The sequence below is a fragment of the Thunnus thynnus genome, chromosome 16 (assembly GCF_963924715.1).
Source record: "Thunnus thynnus chromosome 16, fThuThy2.1, whole genome shotgun sequence".
In the NCBI taxonomy this organism is placed as follows: Eukaryota; Metazoa; Chordata; class Actinopteri; order Scombriformes; family Scombridae; genus Thunnus; species Thunnus thynnus.
Window position 1 is genome coordinate 275,001 of NC_089532.1, and position 13,613 is coordinate 288,613.

The 13,613-nt window shown below is 42.0% G+C and overlaps 1 protein-coding gene across 1 annotated transcript in view; it reads right to left on the reverse strand.

Annotated features, from left to right (window-relative positions):
- Positions 1 to 12,020, reverse strand: part of clec14a (C-type lectin domain containing 14A) — a 13,370-nt gene extending 1,350 nt beyond the window's left edge. Inside the window, exons 1-2 of the mRNA XM_067613251.1 lie at positions 11,856 to 12,020; positions 1 to 856 (exon numbers count right to left, since the gene is read on the reverse strand). The exon at positions 1 to 856 is cut by the window's left edge and continues 1,350 nt beyond it. Of these exons, the coding sequence (XP_067469352.1) occupies positions 1 to 825 (825 nt within the window). The 5' untranslated portion in view covers positions 826 to 856; positions 11,856 to 12,020. The remainder of the gene's footprint in view (positions 857 to 11,855) is intronic.
- Positions 12,021 to 13,613: the final 1,593 nt, after the last annotated feature.

A 13,613-nucleotide genomic window follows, 5' to 3' on the forward strand; every position in this document is an offset into this window, starting at 1 on the left:
CAGCTTGACCGACGACCAGCACTCCACCAGGATCCTGCTACTGTCGTTCGGGTGCAGACTGAGGGAGCGAATGGAGGCGACTGGGTGGATGCACGAGTCCGACTCTGGTCCAGCGTCAGGCTCAGGTTCTGGTTCAGGTGTAGCTGGTTTAGATTCAGGTGCAGCTGGTTTAGATTCAGGTGTAGGTGGTTTAGATTCAGGTGTAGGTGGTTTAGATTCAGGTGTAGGTGGTTTAGATTCAGGTGTAGCAGGTTTAGATTCAGGTGTAGGTGGTTTAGATTCAGGTGTAGCTGGTTCTGGTGTTAGGTCCTCAGGTCTCCGTACTGTCTGTCCGTCTGCCAGCTTGCAGATGAACTGGCTCTTGGTCTTACAGCTGACGGAGAGCAGACCCCAGCTGCTGACAGTCGACCTGTTTAACTCCCCTGTCAGTACCGCGCATCGAACCGTGGTGCAGGTTCCCTTTGGCTCCTCCTTCCAGCGGCTCATCTCCATCTCCTCGCCACCGTCCGCCATCCACTTGAACCCTTTCAGTGGCAGCTCGGACACGATGCACTCGTTCTTGGGCTTCTGCAGTCCAACCCAGTAGGTGAATCTTGTCTTCTCCAGAGGTGATCCTGAGGAGACCAGCTGGAGGACGTCGGCGACCTCCTGCTTGGTTGCGAGCGTGGTGAGGACACCAGGGGAACACTTAATTTTGGCCTGATCGAAGTTGACCTCATTGCGGTTGAGGATGTATTTTGGCGTCGAGGCCGGCTCAGCAGAGACGCCTCTGAGCAGGGTGATGATCCACAGGTAAATGCAGCAGGAGCTCAGCCAAGACGCCATCTTCTCTGACTCCTCCTCTGATGATGTCACTCTGTAAAAACAGAGACAATTGCAGGAAAAGTTTTTAACAACAGACGGACACCAAGCTCAAATATTTACAGAAAATTTGCTTGTGATAATTTCGGGTTAAAGACGGTGATTTTAACCAAAGAAAGATGGTCTGACAGCATCTGAAACCTCTCTGACGTCTGATTCAGAGACTCTGTGTCTGACAATCTGACATCACACCTACCTGATGCAGTGATTGGTCACATGTGTGGAAGTGGGTTTGACCTTCCCTAAAAAGCTTTCTTCTTTAATTTTTCACACTTGTGTTATTTCTCATGGAAGCCAATTAGTGCAGTACTATGACTGTGATCCAGGAGAGACTGTCTGAAGGCTCTAATATCCATATTTGTAGGATTCACAGCATCAAGACGACAAAAACAATCTCAAAAATTAAATATAAAATACTAACGAAATAACATTTTAAGTTGTTTCCCACAGAGACGATATTCTCTATCACAATATGCAGACGATACTCAACTCTACAGTATTCTTTCTTCAACTGAATCACTGCATTGATCACATTAATGATTGGATATTCTCTCTCCAACTTGACAAACTAAAGTCTTTGTTTTTGGTCGTAGTCATTAGCGACCACATGAATCATTTTAATCATCTTTTAATCACAGGAGTAATAAGAGACCTGCTGTCTAAAGCATGCATTTCTTATCAGACGACTGTGAGGTCAGATATATCAGAGCTGAGGGACAGTTTCTCAGTTATAATTATGACTTTGATGTTCACAAGAATGACTTTTACAAGTTAGAAACTGGTAATCACCTGAACATGAGGTGCATGAAGAGCTGTACTTCAACTCTGCCTTCAATTAAATCTGAAAACTTAAGATTATTATATAATTATTTTCCATGTTTCCTAATGTCACTGCCTCCAGTCAGCTCTAATATGTAGAAACCATATAAAAAATATAAAATTACAGTGCGCACCACACTGCAAATCACTGGGTTCAAATTTGACCCGTTTTTGGTCCATATAGCGGCAACATGTCAGGTTAACTTTAACAATCTGTTACTGTGAGTCAGTGTTACACACAACAAGCTTCAGCTACAAACTGTCACAGATTTATTGTTTCTTGTACAAATCGATGTGCAGATGACGTTCAAAAGATACACAAGTTATTAACAATCAATATCAAACAAACATGTCAGTTTAAAAAGAAAAGAGTAGATTATAACAAGCTTTAGTTTGGCTATATAATAAAAAAATAACAATAAAATGGGCACAAAACAACATTAACCCAGTATTGTGTCGCTGCTCTATCGACCCAAACTGGGTCAAACTTTAACTCGGTGGTCGTTAGTGTGTTTATATATCAAAGACTCAAAGACTGCACAGAGAACAGTGCACAGTGAAATGTTTGGTTATCCATAAAATAGAGACAAATACAAAGACATTTTAAATAGGAACATTATTATTATTACATTATTATTCAGGAGAAAATGGAACAATAAGGGGCAAAAAATCTAATTCTGTGCAACACTGTGAGAGTTTATTGCAGCATGTAAAGTAGTTAAAGTGGAGTATAATAAGAATATGGACACTGATTTAAAGAAACTTTGATAACTATGTAAATATATAACAGGACAGCAACGTTTATCCTATCGTAAACTGATTCATCTCAACCCTTTATTGAAATTTAAAAGAGAAGCTGTTCGTCAGTGTTCCCAGGGCGAACCGGGAGTTTTCTTCCTGGTCTGTAGGGATGGAGGCATAATGCCAACATCTACATTTTGTCTCATGGCTGTACAACAACATTACCACAAACTTTGCTATTTTCTATCTATTATTACAGTTTGCTAGTCTATCTAACCCACAAACATCATAGACAATGAAAATACATCAGTAGGGTCTGCAGTACGGTTCATTAGCTGGCATGTCTGAGGAGTGAATGGGCAACAGAGCTTGAATATTTACACACTTGACAAGACTGCATTTTTACAGGAAACTTACTTGTGGGTCATATTTTGTTAAGGAAAGCTTGGGTAGGGCAGGTGCTCCATTCAAACTTTAGTGGCAGATCGAGTGGAGCAGCAATATTAATCCACAAAAAAGTCTTATTCACTGCTTCAGAAATAATATCAGACCCCCAAGGGCGCTACATTATAGTATCAGGCCATCTTTACCACACCCCTGTGGTATTGGCTAATATATATGCTCCCAGTAGGGATGACTCAGACTTTTTCAGGAAGATACTGACATTGTTTCCTGACTTAAACACACATCACTTAATATTTGGCGGAGACATGAACTGTGTGATAGATACAACTCTGCATCGTTCTGACCTCAAGGCTGCATCTGCATCAGACATGTCCAGGGCTTTGTCCAGTGTCATGAATCATACAGGTTGGAGATTTTTACACCCTTCTAAAATTATTCCTATTCCAGAATAGACTTCTTCTTCATAGATAAACGCCTTCTCCCCGCTTTAAATCTGTAGAATACTCTGCGATCGTAGAATCTGATCAAGCACCCGTCATCCTTGATGTTAACGTTACACTTACAAAATCAACTCAGAGACTGAAAACAACATTACTCTCAGATACAAACTTTTGCCAATACATATCAAAAGTAGTAGATGATTTTCTTTGAACCAATCAGACAGACCCCATATCCCCATCCATATTATGGGAAACCCTAAAGGCTGTACTCAGAGGACATATAATATCATTTTCAGCATCAAAAAATAAATTACGAAAACAGGCACAGGAAACACTAATTGATTAATCCATCTTAAAAACTGATCAGCAGTATTCAGTAAACTCAACCCCTGAACTATACAAAGAGAAACTAAATTTAAAAGCACAATATGAGCAGTTATCCAGAGAGGATAGAGCGGAACCTGCTGCCGTCACCTGCATTTTTTTATGAGCGATGGGGAAAAGGCAGGACGCCTTCTTGTCCACCAGTTGAAGAGCAGGTCTGTGTCCAGGTGGGCGTGTCAGAGGTGGTAGTGTCCCTGCACGTGGAGTCGAATCTGTATTGCATAACTTTGGGTTTGGTCCAAAATTTATTACATGGATCCGTTTACTGTGTTCTTCTCCAAAGGCAGCAATAGTAACAAACAGACCATGTTCACAATATTTTCCTTTACACTTTCACACATGGGGGGTCCAAGGTGGGGGTGACACTGTTAGACATATGATCAGGATCAATAACCAGGACTTCAGTTTTATCTGCGTTCAGTTGCAGGAAGTTGGAGGTTGCGGAGGTGAAATGGCGAATAACATGACCGAAGGGTAACAGATACAAACTGAACAGTACAGCTTCAAGTACTGAGCCCTGTGGGACCCCACATGACATGAACTAAAGTCGTCAACAGTGACTTTGAATACTCTGTTTGATAAGTAAGATGAAAACCAGTTTAGAGCAGTTCCACCGAGGCCAACCCAGTTCCTCAGTCTGTTGATCAACTGTATCGAAGGCTACACTAATGCCACTTAAGGCTGGTGCGTGGAACAGAGAGCGAGCCGTTGTGTTTGGGCGTCGTAGATCAGCCACATCGGCAGGAGCCTGACGGTGCAAACAGAAGTACTGAGATTACCAGAGTCCCCACTCATTAGGATGTTATTTGTTGAGTAGGGCTGTTTCCGTACTGTGGTTCTTTCTAAAGCCACGTTGGAATTTGTCAAATAAACTGTTTGGATATTGGACAGTAGTTATGGGGCGAGGGGGCCGGGGGGGAGGGGGGGGGGCGTTGGATCTAGACCAGGTTTCTTAAGGAGAGGCTGGATACAGGCCTGTTTAAAGTAGACCAGGACCAGGCCGGACAGAGGAGACTTGTTTACAGTGCTAAAAAGCCAAGGGGCGATGACTCCAAAAACCTCTAAGTTGCCCCCACGGTATGATAAATGCCCTCTAAGATGCCCCCACAGTATGATAAATGCCCTCTAAGTTGCCCCCACGGTATGATAAATGCCCTCTAAGATGCCCCCACAGTATGATAAATGCCCTCTAAGTTGCCCCCACGGTATGATAAATGCCCTCTAAGATGCCCCCACAGTATGATAAATACCCTCTAAGATGCCCCCACGGTATGATAAATGCCCTCTAAGATGCCCCCACAGTATGATAAATGCCCTCTAAGATGCCCCCACGGTATGATAAATGCCCTCTAAGTTGCCCCCACGGTATGATAAATGCCCTCTAAGATGCCCCCACGGTATGATAAATGCCCTCTAAAGTGCCCCCACAGTATGATAAATACCCTCTAAAGTGCCCCCACGGTATGATAAATGCCCTCTAAGATGCCCCCACGGTATGATAAATGCCCTCTAAGATGCCCCCACGGTATGATAAATGCCCTCTAAAGTGCCCCCACGGTATGATAAATGCCCTCTAAGATGCCCCCACGGTATGATAAATGCCATCTAAGTTGCCCCCACGGTATGATAAATGCCCTCTAAAGTGCCCCCACGGTATGATAAATGCCCTCTAAGTTGCCCCCACGGTATGATAAATGCCCTCTAAAGTGCCCCCACGGTATGATAAATGCCCTCTAAGTTGCCCCCACGGTATGATAAATGCCCTCTAAAGTGCCCCCACGGTATGATAAATGCCCTCTAAGTTGCCCCCACGGTATGATAAATGCCCTCTAAAGTGCCCCCACGGTATGATAAATGCCCTCTAAAGTTGCCCCCACGGTATGATAAATGCCCTCTAAAGTGCCCCCAAGGTATGATAAATGCCCTCTAAAGTTGCCCCCACGGTATGATAAATGCCCTCTAAGTTGCCCCCACGGTATGATAAATGCCCTCTAAGTTGCCCCCACGGTATGATAAATACCCTCTAAGTTGCCCCTGCGGTATGATAAATACCCTCTAAGATGCCCCCGCGGTATGATAAATGCCCTCTAAGATGCCCCCACGGTATGATAAATGCCCTCTAAGTTGCCCCACAGTATGATAAATGCCCTCTAAGTTGCCCCACAGTATGATAAATGCCCTCTAAGTTGCCCCACAGTGTGATAAATGCCCTCTAAGTTGCCCCCGCGGTATGATAAATACCCTGTAAAGTGCCCCCACAGTATGATAAACACCCTCTAAGATGCCCCCACAGTATGATAAATGCCCTCTAAGATGCCCCCACGGTATGATAAATGCCCTCTAAGTTGCACCCACGGTATGATAAATGCCCTCTAAGATGCCCCCACAGTATGATAAATGCCCTCTAAGTTGCACCCACGGTATGATAAATGCCCTCTAAGATGCCCCCACAGTATGATGTCTAGTTATGGGTAGATCAGGATGAAATGTCCTATAGAGTCTCTATATGTGACAGTCTGGAATGAAGTGCCCTCATGGTGCCCTTTCAGTGGAAGAAGATGTGATGGCACCTGTAAGGAACCCCAGAACGAGAAAACATGATGAGCCCTTTAAATGAAGAGGATGTAATGAAGTGTCCTATGATGCTGCTGTAAGGGCGTGACCTGGAGGTTCTGTATGGCTGCCCTTCTAGTGAACATAAAAATGGAAAAAGTGCAATTTAGGGTTTCCCTAAGTCTAAAATAATGAAGTGCAGAACTGGGTGCCCTTTAAATGAAAAAAGTGCCCTTAGGGTGCACTGTATGAAACCTTGTGAAGTGTTTCCTTCCTTTGAAGAACATGACACACTGCTCTCTATATGCCCTTACGATGGAGTAAACTGGCTGTTATAAGTTAATGTATGCTTTATGTAGGTTGACCATTAGGAAAATAAAGCAGCCTTAGCTGATGTTATTCCATTCAGTTGATTTTGTTACAGAACTACTCACTAGTTTGCTCAGTCACACATCTTTAGATTGTTTGGATCAGTGCAGTCTGAGCTGTAGGTTTGATCCTGTGACACTTTGTGAGGCTTTTTAGCAATTAAAACAAGTGTATGGATTAAATTTTTAACATGGATACATTACTAATGTATGTAGTCTGTATTTAATATAATTGCTTTAATGTTTAGGCCTGTCAAAAGCTATACAGCACGCGAAACAATATGCTAGATGGATAATAGCTAGCTAGCTAGATATGTACTTAGCCATCTCTACACTAAACACTTGGTTCAAACTGGAAATCAACCTGGTGGTGTAGCAAAACCTGAAAGAGACATCTTTATTCTTCATTCAAAAGGTGTTTACAACCCTTTAGCTTGGATTAGCTTGTACTTGTAGAGATGGAGATTAGCACTGGGTTACTTTATGATTACAGAATACCAAGAAGAGACAGAACATTACAAAAAGATCTGCAAAATGCAGCTGGAGGCAGCGAGGGAGGAAATGAGAGAGATAAAGGTACATTAGCCATTAGCAACAAGCAAACAGAGAGGAGTAAAAACATCCTACTAGTGCAGTTCTAGTGCTGTATGTCAGTGTCGTACTACGGAGGAAGACAGCATTGTTCCTCTGCTCTCCCTGTCAGCAACGTCTAAACTGAGCTTATGTGCCTTAAAGAAAACGACGTGAACACAGTGACGACTGCATCAGTCGAGCACTCCAGGCTGAAACAGATCATGACCCCTAATTAGAAACAGACGTTCTCAGATCATCTGCTGTTGTCCATTCAGAGGGACTCCCCATCCACCATAATGAGGTTGTCATGGAGACCACTGTCTCCATTTGCAAAATGGAAAGGTGCACATTCCTCTCACTCATCCGATCAACATATCAGTCATGAACTTGTGATGTTGGAGAAATGCTTATTCATTTATGTCTAATGTGTTTGTTCACACACATTTCCTGTAGGGGGATTTTAATTCCCTGACCAGACCTGCTCGACCCTTTAAGGTGTGAACTTCCCCTTTAAACTGTCTGTAATGCTGGTTAGTTCCAAAGAAGGGAATGTTTACCTGCAAACATTATTAACAATAAGTATTTCATTTATGCCTCTTGAGGAAACAAAATGTCATTAATATAAAAAGATTAATGCCGCCGGAGTCAAAGTGGCACTAATTCCACAGACCCTCCCTGATTGGCTGCAGACAGCAGGTGACAGGATATAAAAGGTTTAGAAAGACAGCAAACTGGTTGGTCTGTTTCTTCCCCTCCAGGAAAGTGGAGGAGGGCTGCTGTTCTGCTGTTTTTTTGTCTCTTCCTTTTAGTTTGTGGCCGGTCTGAATAAATGTTTCTACTCTAACAAATCAATGCCTACTGGTCCATCCTTCCACGCACGCCACCAACCATCCTCACGTACACCACACATCAACATTTATAAACTCGTGGCCGATAGAATTCAACAGGCTTGTTTCTTGCTTCTCTGACGAGAGAACAGACAGTTCCATGTTTTTACTGCAGATGTTTTTGAGAAATAAACATTTAATCCCTGTAAATTGTGTTACAGAGGTGTTGTTTCCTTATATTCTGACCCTTTTAACTAAACTTGCATCATTGTTGTCTGCTGACGGGCAGAGACATGAACGGATCAGATTTACATGCAGTGAGATCAGTGAGCGGATCCCTGAGGTTAGTGGGAGTAAACTCATCCAGCAGCGTGATGGAACCAGCAGGAATAACTGACGCTCAAATGTTTTCAATCTTTTCAACTAAATATTTGAGGGACTTCTCACGGTGCTCTGCAGATGTGGCGCAAAACAGCATCTGGAGCTGAAGAGAAATCTTGAGTTGTGCTTTTTAGAGGCAACTAGACTGAGAAGTAGGAGAGTTTCTGGCTCTTTAGCAGTGAATTAAATGAGGATAATAACTCCCTCATATGGAGTCAATGAACTTGAAGTTGAGACTTTTTCCATTTACATTCAGCTCTTCTACATTCTCTTTTTAATTTTCTAATATTTCCATTGATCCAGGGCGTCGGGTTGGAGGGACAACATGACCTAACTCTCATAGTTCTCAGGCACATGGTATTAAATTGATTAACCGTATCATTTACATTATTACAGCCATGAGCACTGAAGGTAGCAGCAAACGTCTGCAGCTGAATCGTTATTTAACGTGTGTTCACTGTTTGCTTAGAAGAGGCAGAATAAAGCAGAATAAAAGCTTTTTATGATGAAGAGGAGTTTATGTCTAAACCTTCAGCGTGCGGCCGTGGTCATGTGTAGGAGATGATACTCGCTGTTTTACCTTCAAAGATTCACTTTTACTGAAGAAATCTGATTATCAGGAGCCTCAACAGGAACATTAAAATCACCAACCAGTCAAATGTGGTAGATTTAGGAGGGCGATAGATAATAAAGCAGCTGGGAAGTTTCTCCTCCACCACTGAGACCAGTAGGGCTGAAGAACGTATAACTGGGGGAACAATAGTAAAGTACTTATGTCTCAGTTCAGTTTACTGGTTTAGATAAAGTCATTTAGGTCTACCAGTGTGTTTATGTTTTTTAGGCTGATGACCAGACAGAACAGGAAGCAGCAGTGTGACCAGTCCTGCTGGGAGCTGCTGGGAGCTGCTGGGAGCTGCTGGGTGCAGACTGGGAGCTGCTGGGAGCTGCTGGGAGCTGCTGGGAGCAGACTGGGAGAGAGTTCAGGTAGGCGTGTGTGTGGAGGACAGAGAGGATGAGTAGCATGTTGAGATGAAGAGGAGCCTCCATCAACACGTCCACACTGAATAAAACCAGTAACGTGCACACTTTCATCATCATCGTCATCATCATCATCAACAGTTTTTATATTTTATAATTCTAGTTGAGCCTTTTTGTTTGGATACTAAAGTTTTCCATAAATATTTCTGTGTTTACATGTTTATATAGTAACAAATATAGTTTGAGATGTTTCTCACTAGTGGCACCGACTGCTTCAACAGATCTGCTCCTCATCGTCATTTGAAATATGAAACGGCGTTTTAGTGAAGCTTCGCCTGCTCGGACGCTCGGAGCGTCTTCATACAGTCACGGATGTTTTATAAGAACCGGATACCAAACTAAACAAATGGCGCCCGTTCAGGGCAGCGACAACGCCAAAAAAAAGTTTATAGCTTCCGGGTTTTCTTCCGCGTTGTGCGGCCCGCTGGCTCCGCCCCCCCTGACCATCAGGATGACATCACGGATTTTTAAATCGCTTTTCTCGACTCGAGGAAAGTTTTACAAACATGAAACCTGAATGTAATTGATGTTTGTAGCAGTTCGACGGGAAAATCCTTTCTGGGCTGCAGGAGGATTTTTCACAAATTTTTCGTTTGGTGTCAAATCTCACCTGCCAACAAACACGATGCCATAGAGGACAAAACTGTTCCCAAATGTTCCCAACTGTTCCCAAATGTTCCCAAATGTTCCCAAATGTTCCCAAATGTTCCCAACTGTTCCCAACTGTTCCCAAATGTTCCCAACTGTTCCCAACTGTTCCCAAATGTTCCCAACTGTTCCCAACTGTTCCCAACTGTTCCCAGATGTTCCCAGATGTTCCCAGATGTTCCCAACTGTTCCCAACTGTTCCCAACTGTTCCCAGATGTTCCCAAATGTTCCCAACTGTTCCCAACTGTTCCCAAATGTTCCCAACTGTTCCCAAATGTTCCCAAATGTTCCCAACTGTTCCCAAATGTTCCCAACTGTTCCCAACTGTTCCCAAATGTTCCCAAATGTTCCCAGATGAGGTTTGATTCAGTGAGTCAGGAGACATAATCTGCCTCAAACATCCAACTAGATTTATTTTAATAACATTATTGATGATTTTATTTGCTGCTGATGTTGAGCTGAAAGTTTATTTAATAAAGGTTATAAATGGAACTCAAGTACAGTATTTTCTGTTTATAGAACGTTGAGTCCTCATGGTTCTCATGTTCAGCTGAACTATAGTTGTGATCTGCAGGAAGTCGTTACGTACGACTCTTCACTGGCAGCAGTTTAAATAAATCATTTAAATAAATTATTTTACTTTGCTTGATATTTTTCTGAATTCCTGTAATTTTACTGCAAAAAGAGACAAAACATCACAAACTGTCTCGTGATTTTTTTGAGAAAAGCTGCAAAATCAAACATTTTTGGCTGCAATAATCACAAAAACCCTCCTGACGGGACTGTCTATAGTAATTATTGATGAACTTGTGCCGTTTTGTAACAGCTGAATATGGCAGCAGGTTAAATAAATCACATTAGTGTGAACTGCTGGGAGGAGTGAGTAGAGGAGGAAGTGTGGTGTATTTTCATTAAAAGTCATTGGTGTGCTTAAAGACAATATTAAGCTATGCAGATTGATTTTATAAGTTTATAAGCAATAAGGGCTAGTGTGATACAATGTGTATTGGTGTAGTTATAATCTCATGAACCATATTTAATCACAATGTACGTATAGAGGCACGGTAGAAGAATCATAATCATACACTGGAGAAATTTGAGTGTGTTTGTATTACATGTCACTTTGCTTGGGTCTGCTAAAGTCTTCACCTTTCAAACATACTCTCTGGAGGAGATCAAGAAATAAGGGTGTAAAATGACTAGAATAAAAAAATAAAAGGCCAGAAGACAACTTGGCAATAATGGTGTAAAATGATTCCCAATACTTATATATAAAAATTGGATATAATCAGGTAGAATTGAATATGCCAGTACATATCCTCAAACACCTCAAAACCTGGTTTGAAGAGTTTTGACCAACAACGAGTGATGGAGATAAAAGATACATAATAATTGGTCAAAAATTAGGGAGGGTGGATGATAAGGTGTGACCTAAGCCGACCCAAGGACATAAAAACAATGCCCCAAAGAAAAACCTTTGGAGCGATTTGGTTCGTTGTAAAAGTGCTGATTGCTCCCCTTTTTTGCCGGCACTAAAGAACACTTTGCTGCTTGGACCTCTGACTCCCTTTTTATTTTCAAGAGAGAGTTTTTTGCTCTGGTACCTTTTTCTGCAACAATTTGATACAAAAGAAGTTAGTTGGAGTCATTTTCATGCAGTTTGTAATTAATGTAAATGAATTTCTACCATAAAGTGAGTGAGTGTGAAGTGTGATCATGATGTCATCATGCAGAGAGTGAGCTGCCCTTCCTCTTCTTCAGGATGTCCGACGATCTTTATCCTTTAATTAAAATGACAGAAAGTTTGTTTTCTTACCGTCAGACGGAGCTTCTTCTTCACTTTCTGATTTTAATCCTCCTGTTTCTTCTTCTTCCCTCCACTGCTGCTTTATTTCTCCTCCTCTCTCCCAGTTTCTCCCAGTTTCTCCCAGTTTCTCCTGGTTTCTCCTCTACAGTAGCTCCGCTGACAGACTGACTGCCAGCCGCCGCCACCCCCCCGCCCCCCCCCCCCCCCCCCCCCCCCCCCCCCGCCCTCCAGGACAGGAAGTGTGTTGTGTCTTGATACGGCGAGCTGGTTTCCTCCAGAGAAAAGCCGCCTTCTGAATCCGGATCGTGTCTCTGAGATACTGAATCTGTGTTTCAACTCTTTTTCCAACTTAAAGGACGAGTTCACAGTTTTAAACCTTCAATCAGTCATCAAATGAACATAAAGATCCTTCATAATGACCTTACAATGGAAGTGATGGAAGTTTATCTGAAGCTAATATGAAGCTTCAGCGTCCAAATGAATCAAATCAAGTAGATATCTTTCAGCGTTACAGTCTTTTTAGTGCCAAAGTTCCTCTTTTTCTTACTATACTTCCACCTGCAGCTCAACAGGGAAACACAAAGACTGTAAATGTGTCAGATATCCACTGATATGACGAACTCAGACTGCTGAAGCTGAATAGAAGCTTCAGTATGAAGAGGAGGAACGATTACAGCGAGGAAGAAGAAGAAGAAACTTAAATATATGAGGAGCATCGAATACACACAAAACACGAGACTAAAGGTTATCGAGACTAAAAGAATCACAAAGAGAAGAGACATTTAAAAAGAAAAGATCAGACTGAATTCACTAATCCAGAGTAGTGATGTCATATATAATGTGACTTTCTGTCATGTTATCAGGTGATTGTGTGGTCAGGAGGAGGCTGGTCGGGTTTGTAACGTCACGTTCAGCATTTTAACATTTTTATTGTATTTTAGTGTTTTAACCCAAACTGTGATCTTTAAAACTCACCAACGGTGTTAAATCACAACAACGAGGTTAAAAACACAGTGAACAAAGTGTGAACTTGTTATTTGAACATTATTGGACGAGACTGAGTTAAAATGTTTGTTGCTCAAGAAGAAGAAGAAGAAGAAGAAGAAGAAGAAACACGAATCCAAATGTAAAAAGTCTTTGTTTTACACACACACACACATTATACACATACACACACACACACATTATACACATACACACACACACACATTATACACATACACACACACACACACACACACACACATTATACACATACACACACACACACATTATACACATACACACACACACACATTATACACATACACACACACACACATTATACACATACACACACACACACATTATACACATACACACACACACACATTATACACATACACACACACACACACACACACACACATTATACACATACACACACACACACATTATACACATACACACACACACACATTATACACATACACACACACACACACACATTATACACACACACACACACACACACACACACATTATACACACACACACACACACACACACACACATTATACACATACACACACACACACACACATTATACACACACACACACACACACACACACATTATACACACACACACATACACACACATTATACACACACACACACACACACACATTATACACATACACACACACACACACATTATACACACACACACACACACACACACACACACACACACATACACACACATTATACACACACACACACACAC